We start from the raw sequence: 23,496 nt of genomic DNA, 5'->3' as shown, positions 1-23,496 counted from the left end.
TCATTCCGATAACATGCTATAGATTTTCAAGCTTCCGCCATTGGAGAAGCATCGACGACAGGGTTAGGGTTGTGGTTTTCAGGAGTGGTTGTGGATGAAGTTGTGCGGTGCTGCTTTCCGACAATAGCTTTCAAGTCATTGTGAAGGATTACGGAACGTTACGAAACTTAAACACCGGTTCATTCTGATAAAATGTTATAGTTCTTCAAGCTTTGTCATTAGAGAAGCATCGGCGGCAGAGCTAGGGTTGTGGTTTTCAGGAGTGGTTGTGGATGATGTACGTCGCTACTTTCCGACTACAGCTCTCAATGTCATCACCGGAGAAGTCTACTGGCCATGATATGAGTGTATTGGCATGTGAAATGTTTGGGGGAGTGAAGCCACGCGAGAGAGAAGATGAACGGATATAAAGAAAGAAAGATGAAGGTATCACTTTTTCTATTTCTTCAAAATGCAAATGCTTAAATATCCCAAAATATCTTCTTTTTTTTCTTTATATGTTTATTAGTAATGAAATTAACATTTAACCATCACTTGGTATTCCATGCATCACATATGAGGTAGAATATAATTGCATGTCATTCCATAAGTACACATAAGTTTTGTGTTGTTATTACTATTACTATTTACTATTTACTATTTACATAATCACTTACAAACACACAAAATGTTTATATTTTCTTTTATGTAATATGATACCATGCACTAAATCAATGTTTGTTCGTGATTATACAAGTCACGAATCTATTTAACTTGGACCATGCGTAGTCATAACTTTACATCCTTTGGTGTGTTTACGTCACTTGGCGTCCAATCAACATTTTGTAATTTTACAAAAAGGTGGCGTAAGTAGTAAAAGAATCCAGAACTCTCCTTCAATCATTAATTATCCCCCACCCCACTCTCTCTCTCTCTCTCTCACGCCCGCGCGCACACAAAACGCCTCGCATGCAAAGTTGTGTACATAGCTTTGACAACCAAAATGTCACCCAGAACTTTGAGGGGTGCGGTGCAGATGAGAGTTTTGGGCCAAATTGTCACCCACTACGCATGGTCTTATAGTGATCATTTGATTCATATAAAATGGTCTTATAGTGATCATTTGATTCATATAAAATTTTCTTGTTGAAAAATCTAACTCCAAATATATTTAACATGTCCTTTTTATTCCTAAGACTTAAAAAATAACTGTGACTAGTGGCGGAAACAGAAGTTTTTCTAATCGGGGTCAAAATCAATTTATGTTCTAATATCAACCTATGTATGATGGTTTTGTATACCAATTGGATTCATCATATAAATGAAGTATTAAACTATAAAGTTAATGTAAAAAAATTAATTAAAAAGTTCTTTCACATTTTTCAGTATACAATAAGTTAATTAAATGAGGTAATAATGATTAAACTTGTTAAAAAAAGCAACAATGGTTAAAATTAACTTTAAACTAAATGCAAAATATACTAAAGCCTCCTTGTACTCTTACGTAAATTCATTGGAAAAGAAAAATATTAACTTGTTATTCAAAGCTTCAAAGGTAGATGTGAATAAAAAGAAAAATGAAAATTATGCTGGGCTTAAATTTAATGATCCAAAATACTTAAGCCTAAATATAAAAACTAAAAAAGTACACTTTCTTCTTATGTTGATATTTTTTTAAAAGACGGGCTACATTACAAGTATTAATCATTTGGGGTGCTGGAAATATATTTTATTCAAAGGGAGGGGGGGGGGGGGGGGGTTACCTCCCCTTGTAAGGCGGGAAGTTACCAAAATATAAGGATGTCGGAGTTAGTAAGAGAATGTAAGTACTTTTACATGTACGAGGCTCTCTTTCTAATGGCGGGGATATTCGTTGTCGCTAAAACTTCTTTTTTTAGCATCTTCTTGGTGCAGATTTGTCAACCTGTTTTTACTTCTTCTAACCTCTTTCTAACTTTATAAACCTTTGTTCTCCTTCACAGACTCTCAACACCACCCCTCGCTCCTCCACCGGTTAGGGGTGAGTAACTTAACCGCCATAACCGTTCACCGAACCGATTTTAACCAATAAGGGACCTGACTGATGGGTCGAATTAATGAATATTTAAAAACTGTCAAATACGGGTCGATTTTGGTTAAAAATATTTTAAGTTATATTAACGAGAGCTTTGAATTTGAATTAATAGTAATCATTAAATTGTTGTTGAAGATCCTAGTTTGTCGTCACTCACTTTTGTACACTCTATAATTTAATTACTAGTTTGTCATCACTCACCTTTGGGTTGCAGTAATAGGGTGCCCCCCAAAAAGAGCTTGAGGTAGTCATCGGCCTAATAGCCTTCCTTTTGTTTCTATCCCTCAAAGTTTGTGTCTTTTCATTTTTTAATAATTTATGATAATGGTCACTCTTACATCTGAGATTGATGTTAACCCGGCATTATATGTTGGGATGTGGAGGCCTGGAGTATGGCTATATCAAGGTGTGATATGGAAAACTTATACTGTTGAGTTTATGACATTTTTTTCCACCATATACAAATTTTATGATTTTCTAGAACTTATCAACAGTATGAAAACTCTGCATCATTTTATGTTGTTCTGGTCATTTTCTTTATTTGCAAATTTTGAGTTCAATTCATTTGAATTTAAGAGATCCTTTTGGATTTTGTAGGGAAGGGGGGGGGGGGGGTATAATGTGGGTAACAGGTGGAATAAGGGACTCAAAAGCCAAAAGGGTAGTAATCTCTCTTAAATTTTTAAGCCATAGAATTCATAAACTTTTCGGTTATTTTTTTCCTCCTTTTTTAGGAAATTTGAACATTTTTCACTTTTTAGTGATCAAGCGTGTTGGGACATTAGCCCCCTTGATCACTTCTGCTTGGTTTGATTGGTGGTTAGGAATTAAGATGCTCATGGGAAGCATAGCCAAAGGTGTTATATGGATGGATTACACTACTGTTTTTAGGACATCATCTTCAACCTCGTATATATTTTTACACTCTTATAGCTCTTAACAGTAGTGTAAGAACCTGTCATGTTATATGTTCTTTGGTAAGACCTTTTTCTTGTTTTAACATCTTTGAGTCCTTTCACTTGAATTGAAGAGATCTACTTGGATCTGGGGGGAAGGGACAAATTGGGAAACAGGTGAAACAAGGGAGTTAAAAGCCTATTGGGCAGTCATCTCACTTAAATTCCTAAACATTAGAGCTCACATATTTTTTGGTCAATTTTTTTCATCTTTTTTTAGGAAATTTAAACCCTTTTAATATTTTTGTGGTCAATAGTTTCGGGACATATCCCCTGTTGATCACTTCTGCTTGGTTTGATTGGTGGATAGGCTTGTTAATGCTGGAGGGAAGCATAGCCTATGGTGTATATGGCAGGATCACATCACTGTAGCTAGGACATTAACTTCCACTCCAATTTTTTTTTTTTTTTAGTTCCTGACAGTGATGTGAAAACCATTCATCTGATTGTTCCTTTGCTGGCCTTTTCTTGTTTTATGTTTGTGTCTATTGAGTCAACCTCATTTGAGGTGGGTGGGATTTGGGATTAAGATGAAGCGATAAGGAGGTGCAGGGGTGAGATCAGTGGTTTTGTTGGAACTTGGTTTTGTTGGGCTGTTAAGAATCCCAAGGAACATTCTGGAAATTCAGGAAAGATAATTGCAGAGGTTTAAGTGATTTTGAAGGCTAGGGGTATTTTGGACATTATGATAGTCTTTGTCTTAAAAAAAAGGTATCATCATCTCTGGTCAATCTACAATGGCCATTTTGATAGGTGAGGTCTTGGTTGCAAGCAGCAGTCCTTGAAGCTTGCATTGGGCTAAAATCATTTTGGAGGAGGCCCAAACCCATTTGGGTAAGAAAGATGATTATTTTGCTGGAATTATGGAATTTTTGTGCTCAGTGGCATTTTGGTCATTTCAGAATGGCCCGAAAAGATAATCTGTTGCAAAGTTAACGGAATGGTCAAAGTCAGCCCATAAAGCAAAGTCAAAACAAGGATAGAATTGATTGTTGGTCACTTGAATATCATGGGCACTTTTGGTATTCAGGTTTACATAAAAAGGTGGAAGTCAATTATTTTAATGATAGTCAACCCAGGTTGCCTAAAGAACAAATCTTTTATGAGTGGCGGATTTTGTATCAGGAATGTAGTTCAAGAAAGAGTCAACGCCAGAATTTGTATGAGTCAAATGGATTCTTAATAGTAGTCGTCGTATTATGTCTTTTATTGGGCTCTATGGCAATTGGAAGTTGGGCTTCAATCTTCATTTGGGCAGGTTGGATAATAATGGTGGCCTGAGTAACTGGGCTAAAGTTTTACTATGGGTCAAATAAGTGGGTTACATTGAGTATGAGATTGGACCCAAGATATTTTTGTTATTACTTGTATTTTGAATTTCTGTTTTTTTAAGAAATGTGATGGTGTTGATGTGGACTTTAGATTGTTGTATAAGAGTTGGACTAGACTAGCACTACTTCAGAGTTTGATTGATTCATTTTTAGGCCTAAGCTAGTTTTGGGGTCTTGTCCCGGCTAGTCAATGGTGCCTTGTCTTGTTCTTTTCTTCGATAAATGTTTGCCAAGGCCTCACTGCTTGTTAAACTGACACTTTTTAATGCTGTTTTCAGTTACTAAAAAAATTACTTAAATAGTATTTTGATTGATAGATCAATGGATCCCATTAATCTTTGTAGTTATTATTATTAAGGGAAAGTGAATATGGGGCTGTTAAGCATGTAAGGTTAGATGCGAAACCATCCAAAACTACGTAGTTTTGCTAAAAATCATCAAAACTTTAAATATATATAAAAGTCATTCAAAACTTTAATTCCTTAATATAAGTTTGGTCAAAATTGGAACATGGTCTCCAATACCGTTTTACGTCATGTCTTCTTCCTCCACTAATCAGTCTCCGTCAATTTTTTCAAATAAGGTGCAGCCCAAATTTTTGTTTATTTAATTCTCAACTAAGATTAACCTTCCCAATTTAATTAAATAAAAAATGATAATGAAAAACTTCATCGAATATAACAATTTAAACCTAATTATAAACAAACCACTATGTAAATACATTGTGTTAAATTTCAAAACATGCCCTTTAATCAAAACCTCGATTACTGATCATCAAATGGGGAAATGAGGAAATCAAAATAATAACCCATGGTCAATCTTTCAAATAGGGACATCAAAATTAATTGGTTTTGATAATTGAATTGGTCGGAGACATTAGTTAGAGATCGATATCAAATGGTTTGGATTTTGGAGATGAAACTAAATCAACAGAGAGTTGGAGACGGTGAAATTAGGTGGAGATCGATATTCAATTTTTTGACAAATTTTAAAAAGATTATGAAGGAATTAAAGTTTGGAAGAATTTTTTTAACAAAACTACGTAGTTTTGGATGGTTTCACATCTAACCTTAATGCTTAAGAGCCTCATATTATTATTATTATTATTATTATTATTATTATTATTATTATTCATTTTGTAAATAGGTAGAGCAATTTAATAACTACAACTAATTATAAATTGTTTGTTTATTACAACAAAGGTATGATATGATTGGAATGTGGAAGCATTATGGAACCGCATCATCCTTTGTCCCGTGCGGCAATGGTTTACGTATACCTTTCCAGTAAATCATCAGCGTACCAAGCATATCGAACTTGACATCCACTTTGCACGTGAGCAAGTTCAGTGCGGACTTGTTCGAGTTCTGCATGTTCCGTCCCCGTAACAACTGTGTGTGATTTAGTTTGTTTTGGTATGTTATCAACTCTGAATTTTACTTTTATACTGTTTTCAATAAAATTAAAATTTATAAGACTGAAAATGAAACACTATAATATCATTCCTAGCAAGCAAGGGCTATGTAATCATACATATATATTATGCATAAATCCACATATGGAGTCCATTATACAACTGATCGAAACAAACATGTAATAATAAATCAAATCCCCTAAAGCGGATTAGCACGTTCGTCTGTGTTGCCAAATTATTATACAAACATACAAAATCAAATCTTCATTTGAGAGCATGAAGTGTGACTTGAACACCATTCTTTGGGATTAGCATCATGATATGAGCAGGTGAGTGCACGTAATTCGGACAAGGACTAAAGCGATAACGCTGCAAGATCATGGCAAGTGTAACCTTGGCTGTATTTGTTGCAAAGTTTGAACCCACACAATTTCGAGGCCCAAAACCGAAAGGCATGTATGCAGACGGGTTGTTCTTTGTAGCTTTACTGACCCCTTGTGAAAATCTTTCTGGCTTAAAAAGATGCGCGTCTTCTCCCCATATTTCACGATTATGATGAAGTGCTAAAACTGGAACATGAAGAATTACATTAGCAGGAACCGTAAGATTTCCCAGCTTAACTTGTCGTTGGTTCTTTCTTATTATCGCCATTCCAGGTGGATACAGTCGAAGTGTTTCATTAATGATCATGCCAATCGTTTTAAGTTTGGCTACGCCTTCAAAGCTCGGTGGGGCTTCTTTGCCAAATATCTCGAATACCTCTTGTCGTGCTCTTTCTTGCCATTCTGTGTGGGTGGCGAGAAGGAGCACGGCCCATGAGAGCGCAACAGATGTTGTTGCATCCCCCAAGACATAAAATGTCTTGCATTCGTCTATGATGTCTCGAGTCGAAAGTTGGTAACTTCGGTTATTCTTGGCAATCAGAAGCTGTGCAAGGAAATCGGTATCTGCACTCGTTATCTTCTTCTCGCGTTCCTTAATTGTCTCCATAATTAGACCATGAATTATTTTCTGAAGCTCATCAGACCTGTCATCATCGCCGCTTTTTACTAATTTGCTGCAGTTTATACACATCTAAGATATTAATGAAACCTGCTTTAAAGTTTAATTCATTTTTATAAGGAAAATTGAATATGGTGCTCTTAGACATCTAACCTTAAATGAGTTTCACGCGTAAGGTTAGAGGCCTAATAGAGTAACACCATATTCACTTTCCATTATTTATAAATATATGGTTTAACTAATTAATTACGTACCCAAGGAGGCCGAGACGTTGAGGACTGTAGTATTGTCTGCCTGCGATTGTACTCATCTCCTTGAGCATTTCAAAAACTTCTTTTCCCTGTAAGTAGCTGGTTCCGAATGCTGTTCTTGAAATCACTTCTGCTGTCAGCATCCTAAACTCTGCATTCATTTCAACCTCGTTGCCGGCCAGCTTTGTCCACCTTTCTAACATCAATTCAACACTTGCAGCCATCGTCGGAATCATATTCTACACATACATCACGTACTAAATACATGTTACTAATGAATGTGATGATGATAAAATACATATATACCTTTAAACTCTCAGCATTGAAAGCATGGTTAGCCAATTTTCGGTGGCTTGCCCATTTTTCTCCTTTGGAGGTAACAAGGCCATCACCAAGCAATTTCTTATGATATGATTGGAGGTCAGCTCTTGTGAGCGAGACGCTTCGGTTGCTGGTAATTTCTCTGATAATCTCTGGATCGGTGATAACTAACTCAGCTTGCGGACCATACCAGTTCAGAAAGATTTTCCCTGTGGATTTAATTAAAAGCTTGTTAATGTGGATTTATTAATAGTAGGTTTATGAGATGGAATCGAACCAACCGTATAAGCGGAACCATGTGGAGAAGTGAGGTTGTATTCTCGGGTATATATCATGCGATACATCAGTGAACGGAGTGTTTGCTGCTTGCTCTTTCATGGTGGCGATTTCCTTAGTGTTACCATGAATGAATTGATAAGGAGGTCCCTTTATACCTTGACGGCTCATTATACGTGTTATACGAGTTGGAACCCACCACATTTTGTAGAACAGTTTAATTACAGCCGAAACGCTAACATAGGTAACAAAAGCAAGAATCAAAGCTCCCATATTTGGTACCATATCAGCAAGTTTTCAATTAAGTTTGTGTTCAGGTCATGTGGTGGTTCAATTTATATGTATAAACATGTTGTGCATAGAAACAACACAATTTGTTTTTATAACGTAAATTGGTTTTTGAATTAGTTATGTCATGTGTGGTGAACATGAAGTTAGAAGGACCATCAAGTAGCAGTTGGATTTGGATGGTTGAGTTTATTAATGTTTAAAACGTACCTAACAGTTTATATAATGTTATATGTGAAGGACAGAAAAACATATAAGTTATTTTCAAGTACAAGTATGTCACCAATAATGCATATAAGTTATGTATTTATAGTGCAATCATTTTCACCATTCCAAATACAAATATTGCCCTCTTGTTTCATGGAAATTACAACACTTTCAAACTCTTCTTCTGATGAAAATTTCATCTTATATTCTATCTATCCCGTAAATACACATGACATTCATTCATGGCGTGCTTGAAGTTAAACAAGATAGCTCGGCTCTACTCGGTCATAATTGGTGTTAAATGACCAAACTGGGAAAAACAATAAAGGGGGATTTTATCGTGATTTTGGTCGGAGTTTATCATAACAAAACAAACCTTAATGTTGACGAGCAAATTTTAAGTTAAAAACCAAAGTGCTACGGTCTTTAGATGCTTTGATAAAACTTAAATGTCTCTTACTGGTAACAAATTTGAAATGGAAATACAAGACAAACACAAAGGATGAAATATTAATCAGCATCCATTTCTTCCAATGCTGCCTTAGCTGCTTCTTTCGCTTCCTCTAAAAGTGCTTCTGGCACCTACTTGTACAAATAATTTAATGTTTAGACACTATAAAAAATGTTCATACAAATTTCATATTTTAGTCACTGGCCTCTTGTGGTCGCCACCAGTTGAAAAGATAACCATAAAACCCAACGTTCAAGGTGCATTTTAGTGTTAACTTTTAACTCTAAAAGTTACGATTGAATATTTGCATTTGTTTTTTGAAGTGGGGGTGTAGCAGTTAAGATGCGTGTTTGTAAGGGTATTATTCTCTCTTCCTTAAATAGCCCTAACAATGCCACAGGTATGTCGGTGAACGTCTACAACTTGATTAGTTTTAACTTCTTTTAAATCTAAAAGTTCAGGTAAATACTTATTTTATCCAACTGCCAGCAGGGTCTATATTTTGAAACTCGAGTTCATAACAAGTGCAAAAAAATACCTAGTTTTGTTTATGGTCTATTTCAAAAAAAGAAAAAAAAAAGTTTACAGATTTTCACAGCATTGACACACAAGATTTTCAGATAGATATTATACGTAATTAATCTTTTTTAATGACTAGTGCTTCCATATGAACACAAAATAAAAATAAAAATAAAAAATTTGTGCTTGATTAAAAAAGGATGCTAGTAAAAATATTATTACCTTCTGGTGCTGACGGTTTGATTCATCACAAACCCAACTCATCTCCAATTCAAATGTTTTGTCCTTTGCCTCGTCATGTACTCCATAAATTCTGTTTTTACCAGCATCATAAAGTAAAATAAACACATAGAAAACTTACTTTTAACTGATACAAATATTGAAAACAGAAAACAACAAATACAAGGTACGTAGGTAGAGACCACCAACTATATTAGATACTCGAACGATAATTGCTTTATTATTATATCTGTAAGAAAGTATTTAGCATTTCAAAGCAAGGAAAAAGATACTCACATTTTCGCTACTTCAATAACGCCTTGTCGACAGGTCATATCAGAAAGCTTCAACTTTTCAATCTCACTGCAGGTGAATGATTAAGCAAAAAAACATCAAGACAAGTATCTTAAGTTAATCATGCAGTAGAAGACAAGTTTGAACCATACGCTTATTATGAGCAAAAAGTAACATAAGTGGAGTCAAGATTCTATAACTCCACAAAATATAATAAACCTTATTTCTAGAATAACGCAATAATAAACCATTTTTTTGCTTTTAAAAATAACTTATTCTCATCAAAAGAAGAATATCTACAAATCTAGAAGCAAACAGTCATACAACATTTTACTTAAGTCTTCGTGTAACAAAACATAGAAACTTGCATGATGTCAGTTAGGATAAAAGAAACGTTTACTTACGTTTTAGCAGCCTGCCTGCCCTTCCCAATTGCAGCACCAAAATATCTCTACATAAAAAAGCAACAAACAAGCATTCAAATGAGCATATTATCCACCCATATAGCAAACAAACTTGTCATAAAAAATCCACAATGCACTTTCTATAGTGTCTTATTTTAGTACATGTAACTTTTAAGTGCCATTTAATCATTGAAATTTGTAAAACTGTTTCATTTAATCATTCAGTCAGCATGTACAGTCAAACTGTTCCATTTTACACGTTTCATACTTTCATTGCTGACTTTTATAATGAAAGTGTCCATGTAGTTTTTAAAGAACTGCTGACATATCAATAAAGAGAGTTCAAATAAAAACCACCAAGATACTTGAAAACTCGTAAAAACTAATTTTAAACACTAATTTTTATGATATGTTTTTTTTCATTCTTATTATTCGTTATTAATCTTTACGAATACCAAAATAAAATTAAAAAAGTAAATGTAGTTCACGAAAATACATATATGTAGCTCGTAATCTACATGTATTTACCTCGTATGATATACATATGTAACTTCACAAAATACATATATGTACTTCCAAAATCTACAAATAATTTTTTTTCTTTTTGGTTTTGACAAAGATTAATATATAAAAAAAAATTTTAAAAATAAAACATTAACAAAATTAGTGTTTGAAAGTGGTATTCACGAGTTTTCAAGTTAAATGTGGTTTTCGTTGGAACCCTACCGTACCAATAAAAACTAAAAATATACTGGCGAGTGGTCTTTATTGGCATGTTCGCATATACTGCCAAGTGGAATAGTGGAGTACCGACTCAACAATGATTTTCTAAAATCTTTACTGACAAGACAATAATGTGTTTGAAATAATATACCTGGACTGCCATGCCATTAAAGAAACCGGTCTAACAAGTTACAAGGTAACAAAATGACTAAACTGGCATAGTTTTACAAACTTGAACGATTAAACAGCACAAAAAGAGTACCAAGTACTAAACTGGAGCACTAGAAAAAGCACATAGCTACTTTGTAACAAAAATCCAATTTAGTAAATTAAGTGCATCTTAAATCACTCATATTACAGTCAGTTATACCAAAAGAAATAGTTACTCACATAGGAAACACCAGAAGGTTCAACCATGTATAATTGCGGGCCATCACGGTCATAGCCTCCGAGGATCACACCCGATCCAAAAGGTCTGCAGAATAAATACTGATCTCAGCATATAAAGGTGTTTGGAAATTTGAAACTGATGGAATATATTTTTTAATTACCTGAGCCACCAGTAAAGTGTGCATAGATGCACATAACTAGCAACGCGGTCAGCAAGTTCTTTAATTGGAATAGGTTCACCATAAGTACTGCAGGATTAATAAAGCTATTTGTCAGCATAAAATTTTTATATAATATTTAGGCAAAACATGAAATATTTTTGCATTTTGATCCTATGACAGTGTTTCAAGGTATAATCTTTACATGTTTACAACAAGATAAACTAGTGTAAGTCTATAAAGATGCTACAGTTAGCTATCCATTGTAACTCCCCATGCTTTATTTTATCTAAAATAGAAGTGTGCTACTTCTAAAAATTAGCTACTACATTCTACAAACAAAAATACAAATTAAAACTAAAATATGTGTCCAAATGAAAAATAGAGTATGGCACGTGCACTATACATATATGAAATATCTTTAACGATTGCTTCATTTGGCTTTACAAAGATAGTGACCATCTAAATACTTATATGTATTCCTATATCATACAAATCTATTAAACCATACTTATGGCATCCCCAAAACCTAAAAATATAACCAAAAGGTATTAACGGAAAACAGAGCATGAAAGTGAGCTAACTTTTCATAATTGTGAGCTTCGGATTTGGCTCTTGCAACAATCTGTCTCCCATCTGCAGCTAGCCCTGCTACACCCTGTATCAGGTAACAACAATTAAAACCCTAACAAAAACTACTGTGTGAGTAATAACTTAAAATGGCATGTGGTAGATCAAAATGATCAATCAACACCTTAAGGTTGATTGATAAGTCAACAACTACTACATAGATAGGGGCATAAACGAGCCAAACCTGAGCCTCAAATAAAGCTCGTTTAGTTAGAGCCTTGTGTATTTTTAAGTTTGACCTTTTTTGGACTTGTATGTATTGATTTCACACTGCACGGCCGAGCTCGAGCTGAGCTTAGGCTCGTTTAATGTTTTCCACAAAATATACAAATATAACTAAAACGTATATAAATGAATTAATTGATAAATAATAAACAAGCCAAGCTCGAGGTTGAAAAACAGCTCACTCGAAACGAGCCAAACTCATACACAGCCATAGAAATACATAATAGAGCATAGATAGATATAAGCAGTAAATGATTTAAAATTACTAGTACCATTCCAGAATGACGGTGTACGGAATGGATTCTACGGTTGGATCCAGGTAGCATCATCTTGGATGCAATCAGCTTCTCAACTCCCTACAGTCAAAATTAATTAATTAATTATTATAACAAGTAGTGTGTGTTTAATTAATTAGGGGAAGTTAGGTTAATTACAATAACTATGCCGTCTTTGCATTTGATGCCGACGACGGTGCCGCTGTTGTCGACGGCCTTAGCTGCGTACTCGATCTGGAAAACCCTACCGTCCGGTGAGAACGTCGTCACCGATAGATCGTAACCTGTTCCTATGCTACTCATCTTCTTCTAGAATTTGATACCACTGATTTTGGTTTATAGATTGATTTCTCAAGTGGAAGAAAGAAAAAGGGAGATGTTATAATAACAATCGGACTGGTTGTCTTTCTTTCTTTCTTTCGTCTCAAGAAAACCCATGAATTAGTATAGTGGACCCTCAACAAGTTGTTTTTGCAATTGAACCCCTTCTATATTAGTTTTTAACGTTTTCTGATATATGAAATGATCGTAAAAGAAGCTTGAGGGGGAGGACCTTACTTTCTTCAATTGGCTCGGCTTAAAATAAAAGGCCAACTAAACAAGCCGAGCGCAAGCTAAAGGTGGCTCACTCATTAGCTCGGCTCAGTTTAATTTCTTTTAGTTCATATATATAAACCCATGTTTGTGTGTGTTTTTTAAAATGATCAGTTTTTTTTCAACTCTTATTCCTAAGCTTTAAAAACTACTGAATGAACGACCAATAACTTGATATGTAGTTTAATATTATTATCCTTAAAATCAAGCCAAATTGTGTTGGGCCCGAGCCAACACTTAAAAGCTCTGTTTCAAATCCTTGCCATGGCTTGGTTCGTGAACAACTCTAAATTAATATGGATTAAGTTGATACGCAAACTGATTACCCGAAAAATGATAAATCTTGTTTTAAATTCTCATAATCTTGCCTAAAACTACCTCCAATGCATGCACTTAATGGTATGCATGTGATGAGGTGGAATGTGCATATGAGAAGAATTGCATTGGAGATAGATGCATGTAGGAAGCATGCACTTCACCAAGCGCATGCAAATGCATGTTTTAATAGGCTCCACAAATAAAAAATCAAATGGTCATGTGGAAGAGAGAGGGGATGCATGTGGGAATGATGGGTTGGAGTTAAAAAGAGGAGAGAGAGTGCATGTGAAAAAGGATGAGTAAAAAGCTGATATGACACTGATGACTAGGATGCATATAATAAATGCACGACCTTGCATTGCAGGTAGTCTAATAGCTTTCTTACGTATTTTGAATATTTAAACATTTTTTATGGTGATGTTGTGTCATATTTTAACATGTTTTAATTGTGCTTCAAAGAAATAAGTATTTTTTATATCCAAATAATCCAATGACCCGAAAAGTATATGTGACAAAATGTTATAATCGAGTATGACATTCATATAATTAGTAAATAGGGTTGTCACTTTTACCCGAAACCGAGCCCGAGGAAATTCGAACCCAAATCTAACCCAACCCGAAAAATCCGAACCAAAATAATTCGGGTTGGTTCTTGGGTCTGATTTCTAGGTTTCTGGTCAACCAGAAAAACTCGAATAAACTATTTGTTTAAAAACATGATATTATTATTAAGTTTGTACATCGTATATGAAACATTTTGGCATATCACTTGTTCTTATTCCACCTATTATAGTCGATCGACTATTTATCGTTTATATACCTTTTCTAATAACAATCGTAAAAAGAAATATTGATTTACCGGGTTATGTTTATTTATAATTTTACTATTTACGTAACGAGTAAAAGAAGAATATGCTGTTTTATTTTTTGGCGCTATTGTTTTCTTTACTTATTTTATTTTATTTTTGTTTTTTTAGATACCCGATTACTCAAACCTGAACCCGAAAAAACTGTGAGAGATTTGGGTTGGGTTTCGAGTATAAAATTAAAACTTTGAAGCCCGAAGAACCAGACCAGAAAAACCCGAAAACCAAACCCTAATAACACCCTGTAATAATAGACTCGAATCTCACATGTGCGTCGACGGTATCCGGCAACGGAGGAGGGTTTGGATCAAGCAGATTAAAATTAATTAATCTCCAAAAATCATTAATTTGAATACTTTCAACAACAATGGTGTACGCAAAACCCTAAACCCCAATTAGAGACATGTCAAGTGTTCTACACCGATTCATACACAAAACCCAGCCACCATCTCATCAAGATCATCTCAAGTTCGGGCCTTTTAACTCCACCACACAACGCCGATGGAAGAAACCAGCAGTCACCGCACAAACCCGGTTGGAAGACCGAACCAGAGACCTAAAGCTCGATAACCTCATGACCAAACTCCACAAACTCAACTTAATCTTAAGGTTCCATGACCTCATGTCCACTCGCCGCAGAGGCCCCTTCGTTTCGGTTCAAATCATGTCTCGTTGGACCCACATTGTTGGTCTAAATGTACCAATTGGTCGGTTTATTAGGAATGCCCGCCATGTGTTCGACGTATTTCCTCACCCGGTTAAACGAAACGTTTGTTGTAGATTGACTTCCGAGATGAGTCTTTTGATTCAAGAGGAAAGTAGTGTGATTAAAGATATGGAATTGGATAATGTGAGAAGGATAAAGAAGTTGTTAATGATCTCGGTTACAGGTAGTCTTCATGTTCATGCTTTGAGGTTGATCAAGCGGGAATTGGGATTGCCGGACAATTTTCGTGAGTCGATTCTTGGAAAGTATGATGATTTTGAATTGGTTGATTTGGAGATTGTAAGATTGGTTGATAAAGATGATGCTGATGGAGATTTGAAGGTGGCTGAAGTCGAAAAATGGAGGGAAAAAGAGTATAGAGAAAAGTGGTTGAGTGAGTTCGAGACGAAATACGCGTTTCCAGTTAATTTCCCGACGGGTTTCAAGATTAAAGCTGGGTTTAAAGGAAAGTTAAGAGACTGGCAGAGGCTTCATTATATTAAACCTTATGAAAAAGAAGACGGTTTTCGAGCAGCATCTCGTGGTGGGATTGAGCGGTTTGAAAAACGTGCGGTTGGGATTCTTCACGAGCTTTTAAGTTTAACAGTCGAAAAGATGGTGGAAATCGAACGATTAGTACATTTTAAGAAGGATTTTGGCATTCCGGTTAATTTCCGTGAGCTGATTTTGAAGCATCCGGGAATCTTTTATATATCTACAAAAGGTTGTACACAAGTGGTGTTTCTTAGAGAAGCATATTGTAAAGATGTTCTTGTTTCTCCGAATCCTGTGTATGTTGTTAGGAGAAAAATGTTGGATCTTGTTTTGTTGGGGTCCAGGAATACTAGAGAGTTGAGAAGTCAAAGTGAAGTCAAGGAACGTGTTGGTACTTATGATAAAAATCAATATCAAGATCCCGGTGGGGTCGTAAAGGATGATTTTGTAATGTCCATTTTAGAAAATTTTGATGATGATGAGGATGAGGATGGGAACAGTGAGGATAGAGAGGATGATTATGTCTTTCCAGATGATGATGGTTGTCAAACATGATATTGTGTTATATCTGAAGCGATCGAGTCGTCTTCAAAGGTCCAAACATAGACAATAAATTGTATTTTCTATAACGGTATCTATGTGCGCGTCAAAACATGATGGGTTTGCCCACCCCGTCAATCTTTATTGCCGTTTCATGAAATGTTGATGGATTCAAATATGATTATGAAACATCTCTGCTAAGATTGTTCTTTTTTATTGTATATAAAGTGGTTTAGGGCATTGTATCTTGTAAGCATTTGAAACTCTTAATAATACATGATAGATGGCTGTTAACATGAGTTAGCTAACCTTGTTACCAACAAAAACCTCCTGAATTGACCCAAAAGTGGGCGATAGGTGGTTGCAGTTATATCAGAAGCTCAGTGCTGTTTGTGGAAGCTTAAGGTAGTGATAAAGAAGCTAAGATTGTGACAACTGTTGTTCTGGAAGGTGTCGAAGAATCTGACCTCCAAACTCTACTTCCTGATCTGGTTTTAGGAGATATCCGGATCACTTAGTTGGCATATAATATACCTAACTTGTATATGTTAGGTGATTCAGTTGTCTACAGAGGTCAAAATACATACAACAAATTGTATTATTGTATAAACGGTTTATGTGGCATTTATGTGCGGGTCAAAACAGGTTGGGTTTGCCCGACCTGTCAATCTTTATTATCCATTTTTTTTGTAAACAGTTGATGTATTAAATATGATTATGAAAAATCTCTAATAATATACTTTTTTTTTTGTTAATTAAGACAATGTATCTTGTAAGCATTTGAATAATACATGAGAGATGGCTTTTGATAAGTTTTAGCATGTCTCAGTTTTAGCTAATCTTAATATTCAACCCAAGACTTGTTACCAAAAAAAGAAAACCTGAATTGACACATAAACTGCCACCTATATAACAAGTCAAGTATCTTTTTTCCCAATAGGTGGTTGCAGTGTCTTGTTATTAGAAGCTCAATGTTGTTTATGGAAGATTGACCAAACAAAGCATTAGATGATATACCAGAAGAAGATTATTGGAGATGCAAACAAAGTGTGTTGATGAAGTGAAGTGGCATCTCGTTCATTAATCATTGACTTAGAGATGTAAAAAAAAAACGGATAAAAAGCCTGATGAGGGTCTCATACGGCACTGCACACTAGCTTCTTTGATTATATGGACTATAATAAGGGTATGATAAAACCGCTATTTGAATTCAGAGTTAGACCTAGTTAGAGTGACGGGCCCTACAACCATTAGTTACCATGACCAAAGTAGCACTACTAGCAAGTAGCAACATTGCCAGCTCTGAATTCACCAAATCTATATTATAATGGTATTTTTTTTTCTTTTTGTTTCGTTTTTGTCATATTGATCAATCAAGACCGATTGACTTGTACCGAATACTTGACATATGATCTTAATCCAAGCATGTTGAAATATTTGGATTAACAAAATTACTTTTTTAAAAGTAATCAAATTATATTTAATTTTGTTCTTTATTCTAACGTAAGTTTTGTTTATTGTAATTAAAATTAGTTGAATAATAATAATAACAATTTAATTAATGGTTTGTGCAATTATTTGTTGAATACAAAGTAGAAAGAAACAAAGTAACAATCACACGTTCAATTCGTTCGTTGGTTGGTTGTTAATAATAATATTCGTTCCTCACAAGTTGGTCTCTCTCCACGTACGTCCATCCTCCATCGAATCGACGTTGATCGGCTCAATAAATTATTATTCATTTGTATGTATTCTTCTCTCTCGTTTGATTTTGGTCGTCATTCGTTTCGTTCCGTTCGTTCTTTGTATCTATATGCCATACATGAAATGTCTGTAATCTCTTTCAAATCATTAAACGCTTTTATTTATATATATATATATGTTCATGTTCATATTTTGATGTGGGTTTATTGCATTGAATGATTGTATTTTATTTGCAATCGCTAGTTTTGTGTTGACGTACAGAAGCTAGAAAAATTTAATCCATCAATATGCATGATGATATAGCTAGTAAATATATAAAAGTTGTTACATATTATTTATTTCATTGAATGATTCTCGTTTAGGTTTTTTAATATTAAACTAAAACATATAAATAATTTATTCACCTAGATCTGTTGTTGCTTTTGATATTATTATTTCTTTTCTTTCTCCTATATATACTATTTGTCTTCAATGCACACGTGATTACACCAAAACTATCTTCTCATTTGTGGAACCAAGTGATCATTAATTATATATAATCTTAATTGCATGGGTTGTTAATATAATAAATCGTACTGTTTGTTACCACTTTAGTATGAGTTCAAATCTCTACATTCAGACATTGATCATGTGTTTTTTGTTTAATATAATATAAACATAATATTGCAGCTTGCTAGTGTAATGCAAAATATGGAGCAGACATCGAAGGCTTCATCGGAGAAGGAGGTGAGATTCGGGATTCGCGTATTAATATCCCTTTAAATCCTACTTTTATTATTAACTGCGTGCTTTTATTACATTGTGTTTAATTTCATTAGGAAGCAGTCAATAAAAGTAAGTATGGAGGTCTGGTGCCAAAAAAGCCCCCACTCATTTCTAAAGTAAGATTCTCAAGTTCATTAATTTCAGACTATATATGGGATTTATTAATGTAACCTTAGGTATCGTGTTTTGCTGGTCTCATGTAACTCGATGAATTTGATGTTAGGATCATGAACGGGCTTATTTTGATTCGGCTGATTGGGCTCTGGGAAAGGTACATCTCCTCTGCACAATTTTTTCACCTGACTCATATTTTTTTCTGTGATCTAATTTTACTGTAATATATTAAAAATGATGTAAAATATAATGTTACTGTTGGTAGCAAGGTGTAGAAAAGCGTAAAGGACCTCTTGAGGCACTTCGGCCTAAACTACAGGTAAACAAGTCTTGCTTCTTTATTACTGCAGCTAGTTTGATGCTCATAAAAATGTAGTATCTGTAGATTAAAATATATATTGCTAATCTGTATGCATTATGTATAACATCTGTAATATTGTTGGATATCATTAAGTTAATAAATGAGTATTTTGGTGGTGACATTTTTTTTATTTATCCTGCCGTGTTATCATCCAGCCGACTCAGCAGCAAACACGATATAGGAAATCACCTTGTGCACCAACTGATGGAGAAGGTGCGCGTGTTAAAAGTCTGTTGTATTTAACCAAATTGCTTTAAAATTTTACATTTTGATGAGTAATTTTTTGTGTTTAAATAGATGGAAATGGTACGCCAGGATCAGAGGACGGCCATGAATGATCTCATGAAGCTTGTTATCCGGTTTCTTTTTAGTTTCATGAAACAATACCTGCTTTACAAACATATCATGATACAAGTATGCAACTCGCATTCTTGTTCTCTTATTTCAAGTCTTTTTGTTTCTAGTTTTTATTCAACTTCAACCTATGTTTGAACTAGCTTTCTATTGGGATGAAGATGGACAAAATGGCTCCACTTTGACTTTTATTATACAATTTGACCAACATCATGATCCATGAATCATTAACATGCATTTCCATGATTTTGACTCGCGCCTCGGTGAATCTCGTCATAAATTGACTTGAAATACATGACCAAAATGAATGATTACTCAAGTTCAATAAACTTTATGACTGCACAAAATTATTTACAAATTTTAAGCTAGGTATGACATTAGCTTATCGATTTCATCCGGGCTTCCTATGTATATTGGAGTCCGCTGATGAACCTGTGGATAAAAGAAAAGAAAATAAATATTGCTATACACTCATTGGCCCCACCAGCATAGTACTTTAGTTTGACTTTTGTGGTCAAACTCCAATTGGTACCAATTTTGTTTAAAAGTCATAAAGATTGATATACACTACACATTTTCTCGAGCCGAAGAATAGTTTGTTTGACTGCATGAAAGTCAAAATGCAAATTGACAATCATTTTTTAAACTGGAAGAAAAGTTTGGTTGACCAAAAGAAAGTCAAAACTGATCTTATTTTATAACCATACCTGTTTTGGTTCAATATCAAGAATCCTTTGAACACCATCTATAGCTTTCCCACCAGCTTGTTCTACCAAATAACTCATTGGTGCACATTCATACAATAGCCTCAAGTTCCCATTTTTCGCCTTTATATTATCCGGGTTTCCATAGATACCACCATAAAGCAACATTCTGTGAATTTCACCAACAAGACACCCGATGTACCGCCCCGAGTACGGTTTTCCAGCGGGCCCACCGGGCTTCCTTAAATCGTTAAGGTAGTTCTGCAGTTTAGGATCAAAAAGGTCATAATTGCCCTCGTTAAATGAGTAAATTCTTCCAGATTTCGGTATCTTAATGTCCTCGTGTGTTAGAACGAATTCACCATAGGCCGGATCAAGTGTGAATCCATGAACCCCGTTCCCGATTGATATTGTGAACACCACTGAGCTTGAATATGAACAGTATCCTGCTGCTAGTAAGTTGCTACCCGGGCTGGCAAACGCTCACGATACACTTCTCTTTAGCCTCATCTAACTGGATCATCAAACCATCGTATATAATAATCGCAATTAGATAACAATTACTTAATAATAAATTAAACTACATGAATGTGTTATTAATTTTATAGAGTTTAAGAAGAATCTACATACAGTGTCTTCATCATAATCAACAAGACATTGTTCATCAGGCGCGTATATACCAAATATAGAGCCCGTGGTTAAGGCAATGTCGATATTAGCTGATCCATCAATCGGGTCAAACACGACAATGTAGTTACCCGAATCAGTTTCTTCCACTGCCACGGGCACATCTTCTTCCTCAGACGCTATGATTCCGGTTCTGCCAGTTGATCTCAAGCAGTTGCAAAACAACTGCTCAAAATTCATAATATTAAAAAACATCTTTCGTTAGCCAAGTTTATTATCTATTATAGTTATGGTTTGTTTGTTTGCTTGTTAGTGATTGCTCTATCTTTGGTTTGAATGCTAGGATAGTTATCAATGTTTTATCATTACCATTAGTTGGTTAGATTTTATCATTTTTTCATATCTATATCTATCTATACTTCTATAACTACGGTACATAATAAAAGAATAACTTTTTTGTCACATTTCACTCCATGGTGCATCCTCACCGTTTCTTTCTCGCCCCTCTCATTAATTACACATGTTTCTTTAACTTTTTCTATAATTTTTTATTTCTCGCCTCTCTATCGTACTAAATAATAATGATTTCTATAACTCATCAATTAAGTTTGTTCATAAAAACATTTTTATGAATCAAACATGTCTTTCATTACTTAACCCGTATAAAATGAATTATATCGTTTTTATAAGAAACATTTACGTATTAATAAATCATATCGTTTTTACTATCCAACCCATGCAAGTCTATTACCTAGTTAACCAATGTATAGAAAATATAATATTAGTATACCTCATTAGAGATAACATCAAGTTTCTTCTGATCTTCTCCTTGAATATTCATGGTTCCTTGAGCTCCAGTAATATTAATAATACTAGACCTTTGTAACAATGATGCAATCTGCTTGCAAGCCAAGGAAATGCTAGATAAAACTATAGTCATCTCAGCATCAATATGACCGGCTTGTTCTTGTTTTAACAGCCATGTTGTTAAGTTTTCCATCTCGTATCTGTTCTTCTTCTTTCTTGGGGTGGTGGAGGTTGCCGGAGTAGTGGGACCAGCTCCGGCAACGGCTTGACAAGAGAAGGTGGAGATGGGTTGTTTTCCGGTGGTGGTTTCATGGCGGAAGAGGCGGAGGTGGGAGGGAGAGAGGTGGGGTTTGGTGATGGTGGTGGAGAAGACGGTGGTTGCCGGAGAAAATGGGATGGATTCCGGCATGGGAGAGATCGGAAGTTGTTATCTTTGTGTTTGAGAGACGAGTGAAATGAGTGAATATGATTGATGCGATGAATGCAAGGTTGTCATTGGTGGAAAAAGGTGACAATGGAATATCCTTGTCTTTTCTTTTTATAACGCTTAACTAACTTCAAATGAACTACCGGCTAAAATTATAACATCGGAATACCTCTTAATAACTCATAGTTTTTTAATAGTTAAGAGGTAGCCTTAAGAGCTCTTAACCATTCAGACTTAAGGCTACCTCCTAACCACTAAGAGGTTATAAACTATGTTGATGATTAATTAGGGTTGTGTAGCAAATCATAACCTTGGAATCGAAAAATGGTTGAAAATTAAAATGGGAATCAGACCCTATTATAGTAAACCGATTCAATTCTAAAACTGCTAAAATCAGTTCTCACTAGTTGGTTTTGTACCAGAATGGTAATTTCTTATTGCCATCAAATTTGTGATGTTAAGTCTTTATTCTCCAAGGCAACATAAAAAAAATGAAAACTAAATAAAAACAACATAGTTGTTCATTATTAAGGAAGGAGATAAACACCTGTTACATATATGGACTGAACAGTTGCAATCGAATCAACTAAGCATAAATTGAAGACTTGCAATTGAATAATTGCAATAAAAGATTATATTATGGTTTTTTGGATGTAAGGTCCTATACCTCAAGTACGACCTTTGCTTATTATATTATGTGTTGTATTTATTACATTATTATTGTCTGCTAACAATGCCCAATGGGCCGGTGGAAGGGGGTGTTTTAGAGGTAACCCTTAGCTGGGCTTGGCCCACTAAGATTAGGGTTTTATGATGGTGGCCACGGGGTTCCCTATATAAGGGGTCTTCATCTCTCATTTGAAAGACATTCGAGCCTCCACCATACCTTTTGTGTCTGTGAATAAGAGGAAACTCTTGACAGTCACCTCCATTCCTTGACTCTTCCATGGCAGATCTCGACTCTTCCATGGCAGATCTTAAGCAGACCGGAGAAGAAGATCAAGGTGTGGCTTCGTTCATCTTGAAGACAGGAGAACGTTGATCCACTCCAACACGGGTTGAATCCATGCCTCTTCAGTTTTTATTAAAAAACCATAAGTGTTTGATAACAATCGTCCTTCTCTTTGCTTTGGTTCTTGAGTAAGAAAAGCCCATTAATAAATATGGATTAAAATTTTGAATTTAAATTATCCATTTCTTCTGTTTCACCTCTTGATTCTTCGATTTTACCCGGAACCGAACCAGGAACTATTTAATGCAAAAACTAAGAACCAAAAATCGTAACGAAACCTACTTTGACGGTTTTGGTACACCAGTTCGATGATAGTTTCTTGGTTCCATAGTGTTTCTTGCTCACATATAGAATTATATATATAGGTACGCAAGTGGAGTTTTGACAAATAAAATGTGCATTTGTGCAAGTGGTGCAAAAAGTGGCTAAGTTGGTTGAAATTAATGTTTCTAAACTAAATAATATGAAATTTAAACATATATATAAACAATAATTAAAGATCAAGGAGATCAGCTACTACCTAAAAGTTTTAGCAACACGAAAGTGTCGATTTTTGAAGGACTTAACACCAGGAGACTTGATACATATCGTCACGGGTGTAAAGACCATATCCGATCCTATCAAGAAAACAAATATGAGTATATATTAATGATGATCAAAAGAATGATGATGATCATCATTGAAAGGAGAAAAAGAAAGAAGAAAAAGATAAAGT

General features: G+C 34.9%; 4 protein-coding genes and 1 pseudogene across 5 annotated transcripts; 2 read left to right on the top strand and 3 right to left on the bottom strand.

Moving 5' to 3' along the window:
- Positions 1 to 5,992: 5,992 nt before the first annotated feature.
- LOC143633845 (cytochrome P450 CYP749A22-like) lies at positions 5,993 to 7,896 on the bottom strand. The gene is made up of 4 exons (XM_077102071.1): positions 7,610 to 7,896; positions 7,314 to 7,537; positions 7,011 to 7,246; positions 5,993 to 6,811 (listed from the first exon to the last, which is right to left on the bottom strand). Exons 1-4 carry the CDS (start codon positions 7,887 to 7,889, stop codon positions 6,019 to 6,021), a joined length of 1,533 nt encoding a protein of 510 aa, XP_076958186.1. The 5' UTR covers positions 7,890 to 7,896; the 3' UTR covers positions 5,993 to 6,018.
- A 658-nt stretch (positions 7,897 to 8,554) lies between these two features.
- LOC143633844 (proteasome subunit alpha type-3) lies at positions 8,555 to 12,694 on the bottom strand. The gene is made up of 9 exons (XM_077102069.1): positions 12,547 to 12,694; positions 12,385 to 12,468; positions 11,842 to 11,915; positions 11,261 to 11,347; positions 11,100 to 11,184; positions 9,987 to 10,033; positions 9,586 to 9,651; positions 9,292 to 9,382; positions 8,555 to 8,681 (listed from the first exon to the last, which is right to left on the bottom strand). Exons 1-9 carry the CDS (start codon positions 12,688 to 12,690, stop codon positions 8,610 to 8,612), a joined length of 750 nt encoding a protein of 249 aa, XP_076958184.1. The 5' UTR covers positions 12,691 to 12,694; the 3' UTR covers positions 8,555 to 8,609.
- Positions 12,695 to 14,446: 1,752 nt separating this feature from the next.
- LOC143633843 (protein ROOT PRIMORDIUM DEFECTIVE 1-like) lies at positions 14,447 to 15,966 on the top strand. The gene has a single exon (XM_077102068.1). It carries the CDS (start codon positions 14,569 to 14,571, stop codon positions 15,919 to 15,921), a length of 1,353 nt encoding a protein of 450 aa, XP_076958183.1. The 5' UTR covers positions 14,447 to 14,568; the 3' UTR covers positions 15,922 to 15,966.
- A 703-nt stretch (positions 15,967 to 16,669) lies between these two features.
- Positions 16,670 to 19,241, top strand: LOC143633881 (uncharacterized). The gene is made up of 7 exons (XM_077102101.1): positions 16,670 to 16,678; positions 18,280 to 18,336; positions 18,429 to 18,491; positions 18,599 to 18,646; positions 18,755 to 18,808; positions 19,006 to 19,063; positions 19,166 to 19,241. The coding sequence occupies exons 1-7, from the start codon at positions 16,670 to 16,672 to the stop codon at positions 19,186 to 19,188; spliced, it is 312 nt and encodes a 103-aa protein (XP_076958216.1). The 3' UTR covers positions 19,189 to 19,241.
- Positions 19,242 to 19,564: 323 nt separating this feature from the next.
- Positions 19,565 to 21,857, bottom strand: LOC143633842 (fructose-1,6-bisphosphatase, chloroplastic-like; annotated as a pseudogene). The gene is made up of 4 exons (XR_013153747.1): positions 21,326 to 21,857; positions 20,539 to 20,760; positions 19,912 to 20,422; positions 19,565 to 19,636 (listed from the first exon to the last, which is right to left on the bottom strand). The product of XR_013153747.1 is annotated as a fructose-1,6-bisphosphatase, chloroplastic-like (transcript).
- Between the last annotated feature and the right edge of the window lie 1,639 nt (positions 21,858 to 23,496).

This window comes from Bidens hawaiensis, unplaced genomic scaffold, assembly GCF_021521415.1.
Source record: "Bidens hawaiensis isolate Kalapana, Puna unplaced genomic scaffold, B.hawaiensis_p1.1 tig00006913_1, whole genome shotgun sequence".
Lineage (NCBI taxonomy): Eukaryota > Viridiplantae > Streptophyta > Magnoliopsida > Asterales > Asteraceae > Bidens > Bidens hawaiensis.
Note: the sequence above shows the minus strand (reverse complement) of the source record. Positions and strands in the feature narration are given on the sequence as shown.